The following is a 17463-nucleotide window of genomic DNA, read 5'->3' as shown; positions in this document are numbered from 1 at the left end:
TCACCATTTCCATACATTTTAATTAGCATATTTAATTACCATGGTAGTGATGATATAAAGAAAACACATATCCAACAAATAATTTTTCAATTCTGTTCAATCTTTACACCTGGTACACACCCTCTCTATTTTGCAATCAGAAAATGTGCTTCTGCTATAGGCTGGGAAGAGTAATATTAAGAGCAGCATAAATAAAATTATTACTTTGACCTAAATTTCAAGGAAATCTTTTGTTTCCTACCTTGTTCATTTCTAGATACTATAACAGACAAATAGCACACAGAATACCACTAAGAAGAATTAGCTAAATTACCATGGCTGTGCTTTGCTACTTCCCTTAAAAAGAATGAAAATGTTGGCCAAGCCTTGTACTCATTCCCATGAGATCTTCTAATTTCTTCTTCAAGGCTTGTCTCTTTCCCGAAGTGGTTCAATGGAAGATAGGAGTTGCTGAAATGTGGGACGCTTTTCTGGAAGCTAAATAAAAGAAAAACCCAATGGTTGAGTTCATGAAGGTTATGATTCAAAATAAAATATGCAAAATATGTATACTTCAGTCCTAAAGCTAACAACTTTTAAAATGTGGACATTTTATAAACATTGTAGTCTATAGACATTTCTCGTAAAGGGAAAACAATCAGAGCCCTAAGAATTGAAAAAGTATCTTTATTTGATTGCATACCTGGAAAAACCATGAGAATTAATGGTAGAATTAACCCAAATAATGGAGGAATTTACTAGGAGAACAGTATATAAAATTAACACACAAAATCAATAGCCTTCCTATATATATACACAATAACCAATTAGAAGATACGATGGAAGAGAAAACCCCATTTACAACAGCAACAACACCCAAATAAAATACTGTCAACTGTGTACCGCCCCCAAATGAGGAAAACTTTAAAATGCTGCTGAAAAATACAGAGGCAGGGTAGACTTGAACACATAGAAAAACATTGCTTGGCCTTGAATAGGACAAATGAATACAATAAAGATGATACATTTCCCAAGTTAAAATACAAACTAAATGCAATCTTCTCCAAAGCATAAGCAAGTTTATTTCAAATTGAACAAACTGATTCTCTAGTTCATGGATTTTTAAATATGCCAAGTAGCTAAGAAAACTGTAAAGAAAGATGAGCAATGAGAGGTGCCAGCCTACCTAGTATTAAAACACGTTATACTCTCTGTAATTTAAACAATGCCATGCTAATGAAAATACTCTCTATGATAATATAATGCTAGATATATGCCACTATATGTTTTTCCAAACCCATAGATTATACAACACCAAGAGTGAACCCTAATGTAAAGTATGATGGGTGATTATGATGTGTCAACACAAATTCATCTTTTGTAATAAATGTGCCACTCTGGTTAGGGTTGTTGATAATGGGGGAGGCTGTGCAGGTGTAGAGGCAGGAGTTATAAGGGAAAATCTCTGTACCTTCCTCCCAACTCTGCTGTGAACCTAAAATGGCTCTGAAAAATAATAAAGTCTAATTTAAAAAGAAAAAATAAAAACAGTGCAGTGCTAGCACATGAATAGAGACCAGAGAACAGAAGAGAAAGTCCCAAAATGAACCCAAATACGTATTGAAATTTCATATAAGTTCAAGGGGTATTTTGACACTGTTAGATAGTATCTTATCACTGGGGATAATACAGTCTTTTAGTAAGTGGCACTTCAACAACTGGGTAGTCATTTAGAAAACAAGATCTTTGGATCCATACTTTATTCCATATACCAAAACAAACACACACTCGATCAGAGACTTAAATATAAAAGAATGAAAACATAAAAGTGCTAGAGGAAAATCTGCGTGAATACCTGTATAATCTAGATGTGGGAAAAGCCTATCTAACTGTGACTCGGTTTCCAGAGAAATCAAAGCAAATAATGATATCATCAACTGCATTTAAAAAAAACTTTTGCATGGAAAAAAACCATCATAAATTAAATCAAAGATAAGTGACAAAATGTGAGAAAATAATTATGACATATCAGAGATAGTGTTAATCTCTTGGATTTATAAATTGGGAGCTTTAAAATTGGGAGAGGGGAAACAAAAACCTCATATAAAAAGGGAAAAGACATGACAAATAATTCTCAGGAAGATATCCAAATGCTCTTAATAATATACCTCGCTCATAACGAAAGACGAACATAAGAGCTGCACTAAAATGCCATTTCACATCTATCAGATTGGGAGGAATTCAGAAGTTTAACAACGGTCTGTGTTGGTGAGATTGCTAGAGGGACAACATCTGCAGAGATGAATTTGTATTCTCTCTCTCTCTCTTTTTTTAATAAGAAAGAAAGAGAAACACACATATGTACGTGCTCATTTTTGTGCCCAATATAGGAAAGCTAAATCGGAATCTGATGAAAATCGTGAATTTTTTCCCGGAAGTTGTGAAATAAAATATAAAAAAGAAGGGACACTATTAGATACAAAACACTCACTAAATGCAGAACCTTCAACTGGGGACTGCATCTGCGCAAACCCCTCTCAATGGATTCTGCCACAATTCATGCACGTTTACTGACCAAGTGTGGGGAGAGCAGGGGTGGTTCTGGGCTTCCACTCAAAAGCCTTTGTCTGTTCCTCTTCTCTCTCTGACAGGTGACAGCAGTAAACCCTCCTGGTTGTGGGCACTGACAGGTTTCTAACCCAGTCTGACCCTCCAGCACCACCTGAGGCTCTCAGCACCTTAGACACTGCATTGAGGGTAAAAAGAGTAGGGTAGCCTTAGAGAGTGGTCCAAGAGCCACAGCGTGGGAATCACGAAGTATTCCAGGAATAATTTAAAGCTAAAAGATAAAATGTTATTATGTGATGCAGTCAGTAACTCTTCCAAAGTGGGACTCCAGGCTCCAACACAAGGAATTAGGAACTCTTTACAACCTGTGCAGTAATTTATCCCTAGCTCCAAGCATAGTGCCTGGGGTGTAGCTGCTCTATGAATATAACCACTATCACCACCACCACCACCACTACTGAGAGCACTTACTGTGTTCTAAGGACTTTATAATATTTTAAACTCATTCAATCCACACAATAATCCTATTGTTAAGTACTATTTTATAGTGAAGCACAGAGATGTTAGGAGGTTTATACAAGGTCACACAGCTAGCATTCAACCCAGACATTCTGGCTCCAGAGTCCACACGCTTAACCATGACAGCAATCTGCCTTTTACTAGTGAATGAATGAATGCAGCGTTTGGCCCTTTTGCCAATAAGGCAGCACTGTACAATGGCTATGGGTTTGGGGCTCTTAGATTAATGTTCTTAAAAGTCCCCTGTTATCACATCATTCTCAAAAGCCTTCAATGGCACCATACTGCCTATGTAAAGCCGAACTTGCCCTCCTCTCCTTGTCATTAAGGCGACAAGAATCTGGACCAGACCTACTCTTCCAAATGAATTTTCAGCCCGTCCAACCACTGCTACAGCCAAGCACACCATGCTCATTCTTGCCTCCACACCTGTGCTTGTGCTGGTCAGTCTCACCTGGACACCCTTTAACCCTGTCTCCACCCAGAAACTGAAGGATGCTCTGCAGAGATTGCCTGTCCTGGCTCAGATCATGATGCACTGAGGAAGCTGGTGTCCCTCTCCTCTGAGCTCCTCCTGTACTTGTCTATGTTTCTCTTTTGCACACATTATAAACTGCTGGGTGTTTTCAGTCCTGCAGTGTGTGTGTGTGTGTGTAGACTGAGTTCCGGGAGGGCAGAATTGGAGCCTCACACTTCCTTAACATTCCCCTTAGTTCTGTGAACAGAGTAGGTGCTTCACAAATTAATCCCCTGCATTTCCAGCTCAACATCTATCCCAGAGATACCCTTTGGGAGGCATGGGAAGGGAGGACGGAGTGGTGTCCACTGTGTTCTCTCCACGTGTTATTTGTTGTCTGGTCCACGTTTTCTACTCGAGGAGGGACCCTATAGTGTTGTGGTTGAGGACAGGGACTCTGGCACTAGCCAGCCTGCCTCTTACTAGCTGTGTGAGCTTGGGCAAGTTGCTTAACCTCTCTGGGTCTCTATTGCCTCTTCTGTTAGTTTAGATATAATGATCGTGCCTACCTCGTAGTGTGTCTCCTGATGAATACACGTTAATGCTGATAAATTCCTTAGACTGGTGCTAGCCTAAGTTGGGTAATTGCTGGCACGGCTGGTGCTGGTTTCAGATTACAGACACCAGAGGGCAGGGTCCCAGGGCCCTTTCCACCCGCCCTGCCACATGTGCCTCCCCTCAAAAGTGCTTCTCCGACAGAGACGACAGAGATGCAGCGCCCATCCCGGATGCGACCGGCACCCCTGCCGGCTCCCCCAGGCGGACCACTTGCCTCGTGCCAGCAGCTGTACATGATCTGGTAGATGGTGTCCGATGCCAGTTGGGGCCGGTAGAGCCGGTGGCCCTGGGAGACCTTCACCACCACCTGCGAGTTGTCATACAGGTCGTAGGGCTGCTTGCCCAGGCTGAATACCTCCCACATCAGGATCCCTGCACCGCGCCCAGGGGCAGCCGGCAGACAAAAAGGCAAGAGAGCCAAGGTCAGAAGGTATGAGCTTCACACGCCAGGTCCGGGAGGCTCTGGGTCAGAGCCGGGATCCCTGGGGAACGAGTCCTGGCAGAGAGGACAGGATATGGGGAGAGGGCCTGGACCGTCCCTTCTGGAGCCTAGGGTCCCTTCTCCACGTTCTGAGACCCAGATGCCCAGTCTTGCTGGTAAAGGGGCTGCAGCTGCCTCAGAGAGGAGGTGGCTGGGGCCTTGTTCAACCCCTAGTGACAACCCCTGCCCCCGATCCAGCCCTTAGCAGGGGTTGATGGAAGTCCTGGCCCTTCCTTTTTCTCTACCTTGGCAACAATTGCACTGCACAATCAATGACTTTTTAGTGGAAGTTTACGATAGTATCATTGACAACGTCCCTCCTTTTCATATTGCCCTGGTGGTCTAGACTAAGCTTTGTGAGTCAGGTGTGCTTTTGAGCATCTGATTAAAACCACTGGCTTTCTCTTGGGAAAGTGAGTGCACAGCATTTTCCTGCTCATTTTTCCTGGAAGTTCACACTCTGCCAATGCCTGTCCAGGGCGTGTCAGACTAAGAAAAGGTTATGGTCATGGTGGTCATAGGGGTGGTATTGGAGGCCCGTCAGATGTGGCCTTTGAGGCCCAGGTTTGCCGCTTATAGGCTGGAGAGGGTTCTAGCCTTCCTCAGCTCGGGTTCTCTATGATCTGCGGATATTTGCCCATCACAGGGTTGCCGTGAGGATTCAGTAGGCTAAAATGCACAGAGGACTTAAAAGGGCCCCGGGACATTTGAAGTGCTCTCTAAATGATGGCCGCTGTTGTGTCGGACTGGCCAAGTCAGAGAATTCCAGCCGTCAGCCAGCTTCAAAACCTTGTAAGAAGGGAGACAATTGTTCTAGAACCATAACTGAAGTACTTACTTCAAAACTTCTTTGACTTTTAGGGCTGCAGATTTTACGTAAAATATTTACACTAAGGCAATATTACGAGTTGTTGTGGCTGTGGGGTTTTTTTTAAACAAATATTCTAAATCAACCATCCAAAAATGTGTTGCCCCCCTTCACAATTCTCCCTTACTACCGCTTAAAGTATCTGTGGGATTCCTTTTTGAGAATTACTGTCAGAGGTCCCAGTTCATTTTGAATATCCTCACTGGGAACAAATTATTTAAGAATGAATTTAGTTTTTGGGAACAGCCAGAAAATATCTGGAGCCAACTTCTGGCACATAAGGTGAGTTAAAACCAGCTATAACTATTGAGTACAAATACTGATTTTTAAAAATATCTTTCATAAGGCATAGCAATTGATTCAAAGAGACTGAAACTAATTTTGACAAGTTCATCAGCACAAAATGACACCAAGTATTCACCAAAATGCTCTCTGTGGTTTTTCCTTTTTCTACATACATCAGATTGTTTTTTCCAGTGAACAATACCACTTTTATAGAAAGAATATATATATATTTTTAAATTGTGACATAGAGAAATAAATGGCTAAATTTTCATTTTTGCCAGCAGTCATGGACGTCATGGAGAAAGTCAGATTGTGCTTATGGACTAAGACAGGCATGAAATAGTTCTCAGTTGTATCTAATATATTCCATAACTTTATGATAATTTGGGTTATTTATTCCCAGACCCATCTGACAGTGATTGTAAACAAGCTTGACATTTCTTCTGATGTAGAAAAATAGCAGAAAATCTACAAAATCACAATTTAAGAATTATCTCTTGTTTTCTAATTGCCTTTACTAAATTTCAGTGTAGATCTTTGATAAAACAGGGGTCAGCACACTCCTTCTATAAAGGGCACACTCCTTTCTATAAATAGTCACCATTCTAGGCTTTGAGGGTCATGCAGTCTCTCTGGTGACTGCTGTGTGGCATAAAGTCATCCAAAGATAATACACCAACAGTACGTGTAAAGGGTACAGCTGCGCTTTAATAAAACGAAGTTTGCAGAAACAGGCCACCGGATTTGCTGACCCCCGATCTAAATGATGCCTTTTAACGAGGACACTAGTTAAAACTGGAATGAGCCACAGAAAGTGCTGAGTCATGTTTGTTGTCTCCACCAGGCGTGCCCCACAAACTGGTCGCTTTAGAAGGGAATGGTTATCACGCCACTTCCATGCAGAGAGTCAATGACTTCACTTTAAGCCCTTCCACATTTTGTACTTTGTGCAAACTCAGTTTTAATTTTCTGTCACTACTTTTAAAAAACTGTTTGAAATCTTCACAGTGGGAAAGCTTTGATCCCTTCTGACTTTATGAGAAGGTGCTAGCAGGAGGCAAATTGGACAGAAAGTGGCAGACACCCTAACACTGATGCAAGGTCACCATCGTCATCTTCAACTCCTTGCTTGTCTCTGGCCTTACGGGTCATTTTGTAAGTGCTCCGAGCTTTTGCTAAAAATGGATGTTGCTGCTTTTGTGGTTTCCTGTTGTGGAAGCCAGCTGACGAAATGGGGCTGGGTCCTGTGTGGTCACATTCTTACCGAACGCCCATACGTCTGACTTGCTGCTGTATTTGAAGTAGTGAAACACCTCTGGGGCTGACCACTTGACCGGAAACTTTGTTCCAACTGAACTGACATACTGGTCATCAAGGACATACCTGCAGGGGAAAACAGCAACACAGCCCTTAGTCCACTTGGCTGTGTAAAGTGGGAGGACCTCTGCTGGCTGCCAGCACCTCCGCGGCGGCACAGGCTGATGCGGGACCTGCGGCCATCCGGTCTCAGCCCAGGGCCTCGGTTTCCTGCACCTTTTGCTCCCTTTCAATGTGTGAGCTTAGCTAGAGGCTGCTTACGACTTTTCAGCATTTAAAAAATGATATCTAACTTTGAAAATACCAAAATCTGAATGCAAAATGTGGTAAATTGAGAAAAATACAAAAATATAAAAATAAAATCAGTTAGAATCCCACCCCAAAGATAACCTGTAGTTCTGCCACTCAGGGTTCTTTTTTGCTTGTGCTTTCCAATCTTTTTTTCTGTCTATAATTTGAACAAAATTGAGTTTCTATTGTGCTGAGGTTAGCTTTTATTTTTCCTTTAATAGCATATCGAGAACACTTCCCCCAGGGTCACATTTTCTTCTGCAGCGTCATGTTTAATGGCTGAATAGTATTCCCGCCTATGGATTAACATAGTTTGTTTAACTGTGTCAATTACTTCTAATCTTCTGCTGTTGTAAACAATGATAGATGACAATATCCTACAAAGATATCAAGACCATAAAAATATATGTTCAGAGGTATGCAGTACACTTTTGTTTATAATAATGATAAAGATGGAAGCAATCTCAATGTGCACATGCTGAAGGGTGATTAAATATAATATGGTGCATTAACAGAATTGTATGCATCCATGAAAAAGATGAGCCAGCTCTACATTTACTAAAATAGAAAGATGCCTATAGTTTATAGTTGTATGCAAAAGCATGTGTATATAATGATTCCACTTTTGTGAGAACAAACAGTAAATGTACATATCTGTGTCTATGACTGGGCATGTTTAGGAATCAGGTATGGAAGGACGGCCACCAAGTGTGTCAGCCATAGTTACTCCTAGTGCTAAAAAGGTGAAGGAAGGGGGTAGATTCTACCTTTTACTTTATACACCATTGCTGTATTTCTTATACTAAGCATACTACTTATATAATTAACAGAGGAAAAGCCTATATATTTGCCCACAGAAAACCAAATAAATAATGACTATTAAGAGAAGAGAAAAATGAAAATTATGGAAACCAAAGTTTTGGATATAATTTATAAGAAAACTTTAGATAGCAAAATATGTTAGAAATATTGACTGTAGTTTAAAATAGCTGAAAAAGCTGGTATGGCAAATCAGTCTTTGAAATATTAATAATAGTAATAATAAATAATGCTTTCACGGGATTACATACAGCACCTTCCATACCTCCCTCCCAGGCCCCCGCAGCTCCTCAGACACCACCAGACACTCACAGACTACCCTGACACCCCCCACTGGGGTCTGCTCATGGCATAAACCTTCCTTCAGATCATCAGGACCAAGTGAGACGACAGGCATCTGACTGATGTGACCACAGAGCTTCATGATCATTGGGGCTTGGTGCCTGGCCTCCAGGATCCCTATTCAGGGCAAGACCTGTGGCCCCCTTTTCCTAAGCTGCTGGACACTGTATTCCCTGAATGCTGGCAGAGTAGCCAATATTCCTGCTTTGAGAACAAGGTGGGATCACTTCCCTTGTCCTGGGAGCTTCTCCCTGCCCTCAGGAGCTGTGAGCAGCTTTTCCTCTTGTGCTCAGGAGAGCCACACATTTGGAGTGTCAGTGTAGGAGAGCCAGTGGATGGTGTTTGGGGTGATGGCAGTTAGCACACAGGTAAAGAGGCTCCCTGTCAATGCTAAAGGGTCCCAGAAGAGGAGCAGCTTCTAATCGTGAATTTTAGAGAAGGCTTAAAACAACAGGTCTTCCTCTGGTGTTTTAGGACTATGTTTGCTAAATATAGAGCTGGCTTTGGTCAGGTCTTCAAATCTTTGTGAAACTGCATTATCCCTCCTCAGCGTTCCACGAGTTTACATTGAGTCGGCACAACTTTACAGCTGTATTTTGTCTCCGTGGCTGGGGTGTCGACTTGCCCTCTAGACTAAACTGTGGGCACTGAGGGCAGGGGCTATCCCATTTATTCCAGTATCTCCCACAGGGCCTAGGCATTTTAGTAGGCACTCCGTAAGTGTTTGCCAAGTGGAAAGGCCACCGTGTTATGTCTTCATTTCCTATGTAAAACCATGAAAATCGGCTCTGAGGCTTAAATAGTATGAGGATTCAGAGTTAAGTAAATGGAAGACTCTTCTAAACTGCTATCAGAATCAAAATAATTTCTCAAATCCTGAAGTGTTTATAGAATGCTCACCAAGAGAATCTGAGTTTTCTTTCATGTCTTACCTGATGACACATAAAATTTAATAACACGACAACCAAAAATTTCCTAGTGTTAATGCTCTAGCCGTTTGAACATATAGTATTAAGAAGAAAAAAACCCAGAAAGGACTAAAGGAGCCACACACACACACACACACACACACACACATACATACATAATTATGTGTGTATATATATATATTTATGTGTGAGAGTATGTGTGTATATATACATATATATATAAAATAGCATTGAGTGTGTGTGTGTGTGTATACACACACACACACACTCAATGCTATTATATTGTATATAACAGTACGATATATATAGTCACAGACATACACACTCAGTCAAGGCTCCTTTAGCCTTTTCTGTTTGGGTTTTTTTTTTTCTGGCTGTAACGTTATATTTGAATATTTAGGATCTTTCATGGAATTTATTTGTAAGGTCAGCAAAATATTTATCAAGGTGTCAAAAGAACTAAAAGGGACTTGGGATAATTTCTGAAGAACAATGCCATCTTACAGGCAAAGAAATGAGATGAAACATATTTCACAGGTGGTTGGAGGTAGTGTAGGGGAGGGGATCAAGGTTTCTAAGCCCCTCATTCAGAGCACGTTCTGCACCTCCATTTAGATGTGAATATAAATCCCTCTTTCATTGGTTGCCCCCTTGGAATTGGCTTACCTCGTCATTCCAAAGTCAGATACCTTCACAGACAGATCACTGTCCACCAAGCAGTTCCGAGCAGCCTTTGGAGGGAAAACAAAATTAGTGAGTAGTAAAAATGACCAAGAATGCCTTGGCATCAAAATCAGACATTTTCCTTCTCTTGGGCAGAGTACTCAGCACAATCTAAGATTGCCTATCACAACCCCAAATGCTATATTTTAAGTATAGAAGTTGTCTTTTTTCCTTTGTGATTTTCAATTTTTCAAAATGAAAAAGTGCTCCCATAAGTATTTTCCCCAAGCATCCATCCTTGTCAAACAACATGAAAGTTCTCACACATTAAACCCAGAACCTGAGCTCATCAGTGAGAAGGGAGAAATCATTTCTAGGGGTTCCCTCTCCACCACCAGGACACCGTGTATGAACAGACACTTTGAAGGCCTAGATGCTGCACCGAGACTGACAGAATGCACTGGCTTAGCATGTGTGGCATGTTGGCTACTCAGCACAAGAAAATCTCTAAAGATTGATCAATATCAGTGCATACCCAGCAGAATGCTCTCCACTCCTACCCTGACCCAAAGACACACACAAATTTCATTTCATCCTGGTTTTTGTTTGTTTTCATATTTTCACTTATTGTATTGAATGACTGCTTTAGCACTAAGCCCTTCCTGGAGTAAAGGTCAACTTGGATTTAATGGTTCTGAGAAACACAAAATTGACCAAAGTCTTTCCTTGCCATCTCTTTCCCTTCATACCACAACCTAACTATATAGATATTGATGGCTGCTTTTACTCTTTCTGTTTTCTATACTTCAACTGTTTTATGTTGAGAGTGTGATTTTTATTACAAAAGTGTCATGTGCTTAAGCAAGTGACAAGTGAGCCAAGTATAAGTGACAATGCCTTCCTTGCCGTCCCACCCAATGGCCCCATCGTTGGAGGTGGGAACTGAAGGTAGCTTTCTTTCCTTTCTTTGAGCTACCAGTGGCTTTGCTTACCAAGTCCCGATGTATGAACTGGTGGCTTTCTAAGAAGGCCATGCCCTCACAAACATCACAGCACATTTCTAGGAGCTGGGAGGGTTCCAGTCTTTTTCCATGACTCTTCAGGTAATTCAGCAAGCAACCATTGGTTATATATTCAGTCACTATGTAGATAGGGTATCTCTTTGAACACACACCATAGAATTTCACCAGCTTGGGATGGTCGAGTTTCCTGGAAGCAATAGATTTTCAAAGTTCAATAGTGGAATTTCCATATTTCATTTTCCAGATGTCCTGAAAACGAACCACTCTCCGATTTTTGTTTGTTTTCATTGCCTCCCTTCTACTGGAATGAAGGAAGAGAGGGGAAAGTTATGATCTTGTTCTGGGACCATCAGTCTTTGGAGGCAAAGAATGCTGCTTCCTATTAGACCCTGACAACCTCAGCCATTATGCTGCTGTGGGTGCTGTGGTCACCTTGCCTACAGAGAATCAAGGATGCAATGGTCTGTTCCCTCAGTAATCCTTAGTCTTGTGGCATCCTGAGAACTTCCATGACTGGTTGGAGAAAGCTACTCCTTAATAGCAATCACTTCCATTTTAAAGCATCTAACTTTCATGTCTAAACAGTTTATTTAAAAAGACAGTATCAGAATATGAAGGGCATAGGTAAAATGCCAATAGTTGCCATGTTAGGGAAGTGAGATTAGTTGTGATTTTTATTTCTTTTTAAAAAATTTTATTTTGCATTATTGTTCCATTATTCTTTGTTGTTGATGATCAGTTTAGAAAATAGTAACCATGTGACCTAGCACTTCTAATAGGTCCTGGCAGCAATTATGATGTTCATCCACTTATGGAATTGATCTATTCATACTAATTTACAGGATGGTTCTTTAATGTTCGTATGTGTAAAGTAAGTTAAATTTAACATGTCAATTAAACAAATTTTAACAGATGAGGATTTATTAAGTATTTAGTTATTTTCATCCTTCTTAGTTTAGCTATATGGACATGTACTGTCAGCTTACTTAAGGTGACGTGCTTCATTGCTCAAGATGGACGCATTTTTCAGCAGTTTTAGAGACCTGCGTTGCTCCCTTCAAAGGGAAAGCTTGTGGTGGGACAAAGCTGTTCCTTGAGCAAATTCCCTGCCCCGGGACATGTGGTGGGAACACCATGCCAACTGACACTGCCCACGTGAGAGGCCTCAGTTTGACCATTACATTTGAGACTTAACATTTTCCCCTTATGGCACAGTTTGACTTCTTTCTTTATGACTAGGTGATTTGTTCATGACTTTTTAGGATTCGGTAGGATTACCAGCCTTCTAATAGCAAATAAAAAAGTTTTCAAATTACACCAGGACGTGGGGGTAACACCAGGAGCCTAAGAGAATTTCTGGCAGGTTTTTCTGTCCTACCAAAGGAGGACACTAAGGGCCCCACCCCCAGTATTGTGATGGTACAATTGCCAAAGACAGAATAAGCTACATACTTTGCAGGAACTAGCGCAAAATGAAAAGGCAGAGATCCTTGTTTAAGAATTATTAAGAATTTCATGATGGTGACAGCACAGTGCTCAACCAAGCACAGAGCCCTTCTAAGTGCGGGAGCCCTCACTTCTGTGCCAGTAGTGTGCCCGTGAAGCTGGCCCTAGCCAAGGCTTATATTCACATAGTACCTTTGCTTCCAAACAATTCTGCAATTGTGGTAAAACTGATAACTCTAACGCTCCAGGTACCTCTGGTCTTCATAAAGGAATGACTAAGGAAAAATGGACACTGGCATGTCTGCTGGGTTTGCATCTCTGCGTTTACTAGCTTGGTGACCTTGGGCTAACATTTTCTGTGCTTCAGTTTCCTATAAAACAAAGATAACAATGTCACCTCCCTCATAGGCTTCTTGTGAGGATTGAATGTGTTCATGTTTATCAAGCACTCAGACAGATGCCTGTAACACTGTATATAAATATTTGAGTAAATTTTTTTAAAGTGCTTTTACTCTGTAGCAGGCTAGGATTTGTGGTTTCAACTGTCTTTGACCAAAGTCTTGCTATAGCATTGCTTCTCATACCATGCTGACTGGTTCCTTAAAGTAGGATGACCAGCTCGCTGTCCCTGTTTGCCTGGAACTGAGGGGTTTCCCGGGGCAGGGGACTTTCAGTGCTAAAACCAGGAAACTCCTAGGCAAACCTGGATGGCTGATTGCCCTTCAAAGTCTGATTCACCATTTTGACAATAAGAGGTAGAATCTTTAAGATAATTCTTTGTACTTAAATCAATGAGAGAAAGAGAGAGAGAGAACATATGTATTGCCAAGAATTAAGGGCTGTGCTTGGGGCTGAGGCCCATGAGGAAGGGTATCTTCATTTATCGGATGAGGAAAGGAGTAGGGTGAGAAAAGGATTTTTACCAGACTGTTTGGGACATTGTCTATAGGGCATTAGTTTTGAGTAGTGCCTTCATCCTGGCCGCTAGAGGCTTGTGCCCTTGGACGTGTGCTTTCCGGGACCCCACTCTTCCTCATTCCACCGTGCACCTCCCCACAAGGCAAAGCGGCCAGATGGCCAAGGAGACATGTCCACTCAGAACCGATGCCTCCCTTTCTCTATCACTCTTGGGGTACCAGGACTCCGGAATCCCCTGTCCACGTAGTCCTGAGGCCTCTTCCGGGACCTGTGCAGACTCTTCATCCCCCAAGAATGAGCCATGCTATTGGTGTGCCTACTCCTACCCAAGCTCATGAGCCAATGGATAGTTGCTTGTGGGAGACAGGAAGGGAGCTTGGATGTACTGAATGCTATGTCTGCACATAGGCACTGAGTTCAGTACAGGATGGAGCTGGGGGTGGGAAGAGAAAGGGGAGGAGTGGAGTTTGGGGAGGCCATGGACCAGAGGCTGGTTCCTCTAAAGAGTCTTGAGAATTCTAATTTCGAATATGGCTTTTCAAGTTGTTGTGAAGATATACTTGTCAAAGGAGGCACATAGGACCAATTGTATGTAACTGTGTTAAATTGATTTATAATTTCTAAATATATCTCTGATATGTGCTCTTGAGCAAGGCCTGCCAAATGTTAGGGACAGGCCTGTTAGCATGAATGTCCTCCCAAGGTGAGGGCTAAACTGCCAATCCTCAGACAAAACTTACATCATGGTCTGGGCTTCCTGGAAGAATTCATCTTCTGACATGGAACCTTCCTTGATCATCTTAACAGCAACATCATACTCCCCCTTCCACTTGCCCAGATGGACCACTCCAAACTGGCCACTTCCCAGCTCCTTCAACAGGGTAATCTCTTCTCTTTTCAGTTCCCAGATTCCTATTAAGGCAAGACAGACAGTCTTCAGGATGAGAATAGAAGGCTTGGGGGCTAACGGCTTCCCATATGATTTCCTCTCCAATGAGAGTTTAATGTTGACAGTATGAAGAACAGCAAGACTTTTTATTTTAAGTTGATCACTTAAAAGAAAACCCTTAGTGATGTAGTCTTATGACCTATTAGACCACAAGATAATGTCTCCAGAACAATATTGGTCCTGAAGCAGCTACAGTTGTTGACAAGAAACCTTAGAGTAAAAACCCTTTGCTAACCAGAGGTGTCTTTGTCAAAATGTGCTCAGTGCCCTTAGCTTGGTAAAATATTATTACAGTTTCTTATGAAACAAAGTAAACTGTGATCCGGATGGATGTCATTATCCTAAATACATAAGGTTGCAAACTGGCTTTCCCGAGCAGGCACAGAATCCCAGAAGGAGAACAGGCAGTGGGGTTCTTGAGGCTGATGATTGGGTCAATCTTATTGATAATGCTGGGGAAACTACAGAGTTAGACTGGGAGGACAGAAAAGGTTTTAGTTTGTTTGTTTGTTTAAGAAAAAGAATAAATAAATTAGAGCTGAAGCCCTCCCTGGCACAATCTGAACAGGAATCTCCTTCTTCTCTTCCCTCTTTTTTCAGTAAATTAACCATATACATGTATTTTAACCAAAAATGATGGGAGATGGAGTTTAAGAACCCAAGGGAGTGTCCGTACCATTTCCCAAGGACATGGACATGGGAACCTTGTTGGCCTTGGTCGACACAGGGTGGCGGAGTCGTGTGATCATGCCTGCAATGGAATCAGCATCATGTCATCACGTGATCATGTCATATCACATCACATTACGTCACATCGGTTCACACCTCTGCTTATGCTCTCTCTAGACTAGTTGAAAAAGCCCAGAGTTCAGGGTGTTGTCATGCAGAGAGAGAATCCATTCTGACCATATTCAGCCTGCAGTCATATTGTTTTGCTTGACTTGACTAATCAGTTCCACGGAAAGCAAAAATTAAAAGAGCAAAGCTATTTTATGTGACTTTAAAAAATCTCATCAAAGTTAGTTGCTTGATAGAATCTTTTCTTTTAAAAATTTCCCTTTTTTATTTTGCTCTTTTTAAAAATTATTTTATTCGTGGTTAGCCATCAACTATTTTTTAAATTGAAGTATAGTTGATTAACAATATTATATTAGTTTTAGGTGTACAACATAATGGTGCAACATTTGTATAGATGATACTCCACTTAAAGTTATTACAAATGGTGGCTGTATTTCCCTGTGCTGTACAGTATATCCTTGTGCTTATTTATTTATTTATTTATCTCACTGTCTAGATGATGAATTCTTTCTAGGACAGAGAGCATAGCTTAATTGTCTTTAAATCTGCCCATGGTGTCTTTTTAATTTATTTTATACATAGTAGTTTGTATCTCTTAATCCCCTACCCCTATCTTGCACCTCCCACCCCCACTGGTAGCCACTAGTTTGTTCTCCGTATCTGTATGTTTCTTTTTTGCTATAATCATTCATTTGTTCTATTTTTTAGATTCCACATATAAGTGAAAACATAGAAGAGTATTTGTCTTTTTTTTGTCTGCCTAATTTCACTAAGCATGATATCCTCTAGGTCCACCTACTTGTTGCAAAAGGTGGAATTTCATTTTTTTAAATTGCTGAGTACTATTCCATTGTATATAATACCACATCTTCTTAATCCATTCATTTTTTGATGGAGACTTAGGTTGCTTCTCTATCTTGGCAATAGTAAATAATGTTTCTATGAACATGGGGTACATGGATCTTTTCAAAGTGGAATTTTCTCTGGGCATGTACCCAGGAGTAGAATTGCTGGGTCACGTGCAGTTCTATTTTTAGTTTTTTGAGGAACCTCCATACTGTTTTCCACAGTGGCTGCACCAATTTACACTCCCACCAACAGTCTACTAGAGTTTCTTTTTCTCCACATCCTTGCCAACATTTGTTATTTGTAGACTTTTTGATGACAGCCATTCTGACAAGTGTGAAGTGATACCTCGTTGTGGTTTTGATTTGCATGTCTCTGATAATTATGATCTTGAGCATCTTTTCATGTGTCTTTTAGTCATTTGTATATCTTCTTTGGAGAAAGTGTCTATTCAGGTATTTTTCTCTCTCTTTGCAGTCCCATATTTAAGTATATATACACACAGCACAAACATTTGGTAAAAAAAAAATCTAAACAGTACACAAGGGTACAAGATAAGAAGTAAATTGAACTTATTCTTAAATTGTCATTTTAATGGTTTACATAGAGTTAGGGTAAAGCTGGGTTAAAATAATCATAGTATGGATAGTGGCTCAAAAGAACTCATTCAAAAAATATATGTTCCTTTCTTTCAACATGTGATGTTTTCTAAGTCCTGGGAACTATCACACATGTTTTGTTTCTCTCCCTTTTTCTGTATATTTATTTAGTTTTTGTATGAGTGGTTTCTTTTAAATCCTGCATCTTTAATCAGCAAAATAAAAATTAGCACACTCCTCCAGAATATGTATATACACAGTTGCTACTGTGATGATACATTATATGCATCATAAAATATATTCACAAATAGAAAACCCAAGAGAATGAGATTTTAAAAACAAATCTAAATAAACATTTTAATATGTTCTTCCAATCATCTGTAGAGTTTGTTGTGCACCCTCTGGAGTCATTCCACTTGGAAATGACTATTTATACAGTACCTATTCCAAAGGGTATTTTTGAGGTGCTACAGGTTAAAAAGAAACAATTAAAGAAATTGAGACCATGGGAAAATACAAATAAAAACCAAAAGCAACACCAGGAGTAAGGCCAATTCACCTCTGGGCATGTAATCAGGTCAGGTAGAGTTGCACAAGTTTGATGGTGAACTTATAGCTTATTTTTATGCAGTGTTGGAAATTCATCCAGTCACTGCCTGTAAGTGGCACTAGTCTAGAAAAGACATTTAGAGAGGATTTTTTTCTTTCAACTTTATTTTTTAGGTGTATTGAGGTGTTCTTGACATACA

The 17463-nt window shown here is 40.7% G+C and overlaps 2 protein-coding genes across 5 annotated transcripts in view; one reads left to right on the top strand and one right to left on the bottom strand.

Annotated features, from left to right (window-relative positions):
* Positions 1-17463, bottom strand: part of BMX (BMX non-receptor tyrosine kinase) — a 49201-nt gene continuing 31738 nt past the window's right edge. For all 4 annotated transcript variants that reach the window (XM_045505060.2, XM_045505062.2, XM_045505061.2 and 1 more), the window contains 7 exons: positions 15148-15222; positions 14263-14434; positions 11129-11345; positions 10140-10204; positions 7040-7158; positions 4356-4513; positions 1-477 (listed from right to left, as the gene is read on the bottom strand). In XM_045505060.2, the coding sequence (XP_045361016.1) occupies positions 403-477; positions 4356-4513; positions 7040-7158; positions 10140-10204; positions 11129-11345; positions 14263-14434; positions 15148-15222 (881 nt within the window). In that variant the 3' untranslated portion in view covers positions 1-402. The remainder of the gene's footprint in view (positions 478-4355; positions 4514-7039; positions 7159-10139; positions 10205-11128; positions 11346-14262; positions 14435-15147; positions 15223-17463) is intronic.
* PIR (pirin) overlaps positions 4432-17463 on the top strand; it is a 145751-nt gene continuing 132719 nt past the window's right edge. The window contains exon 1 of the mRNA XM_074359538.1: positions 4432-4571. The gene's annotated coding sequence lies outside the window, so the exon portion shown is untranslated. The remainder of the gene's footprint in view (positions 4572-17463) is intronic.

This window comes from Camelus bactrianus, chromosome X (genome assembly GCF_048773025.1).
Source record: "Camelus bactrianus isolate YW-2024 breed Bactrian camel chromosome X, ASM4877302v1, whole genome shotgun sequence".
Lineage (NCBI taxonomy): Eukaryota > Metazoa > Chordata > Mammalia > Artiodactyla > Camelidae > Camelus > Camelus bactrianus.
This window is presented reverse-complemented; position numbering and strand designations above follow the sequence as displayed.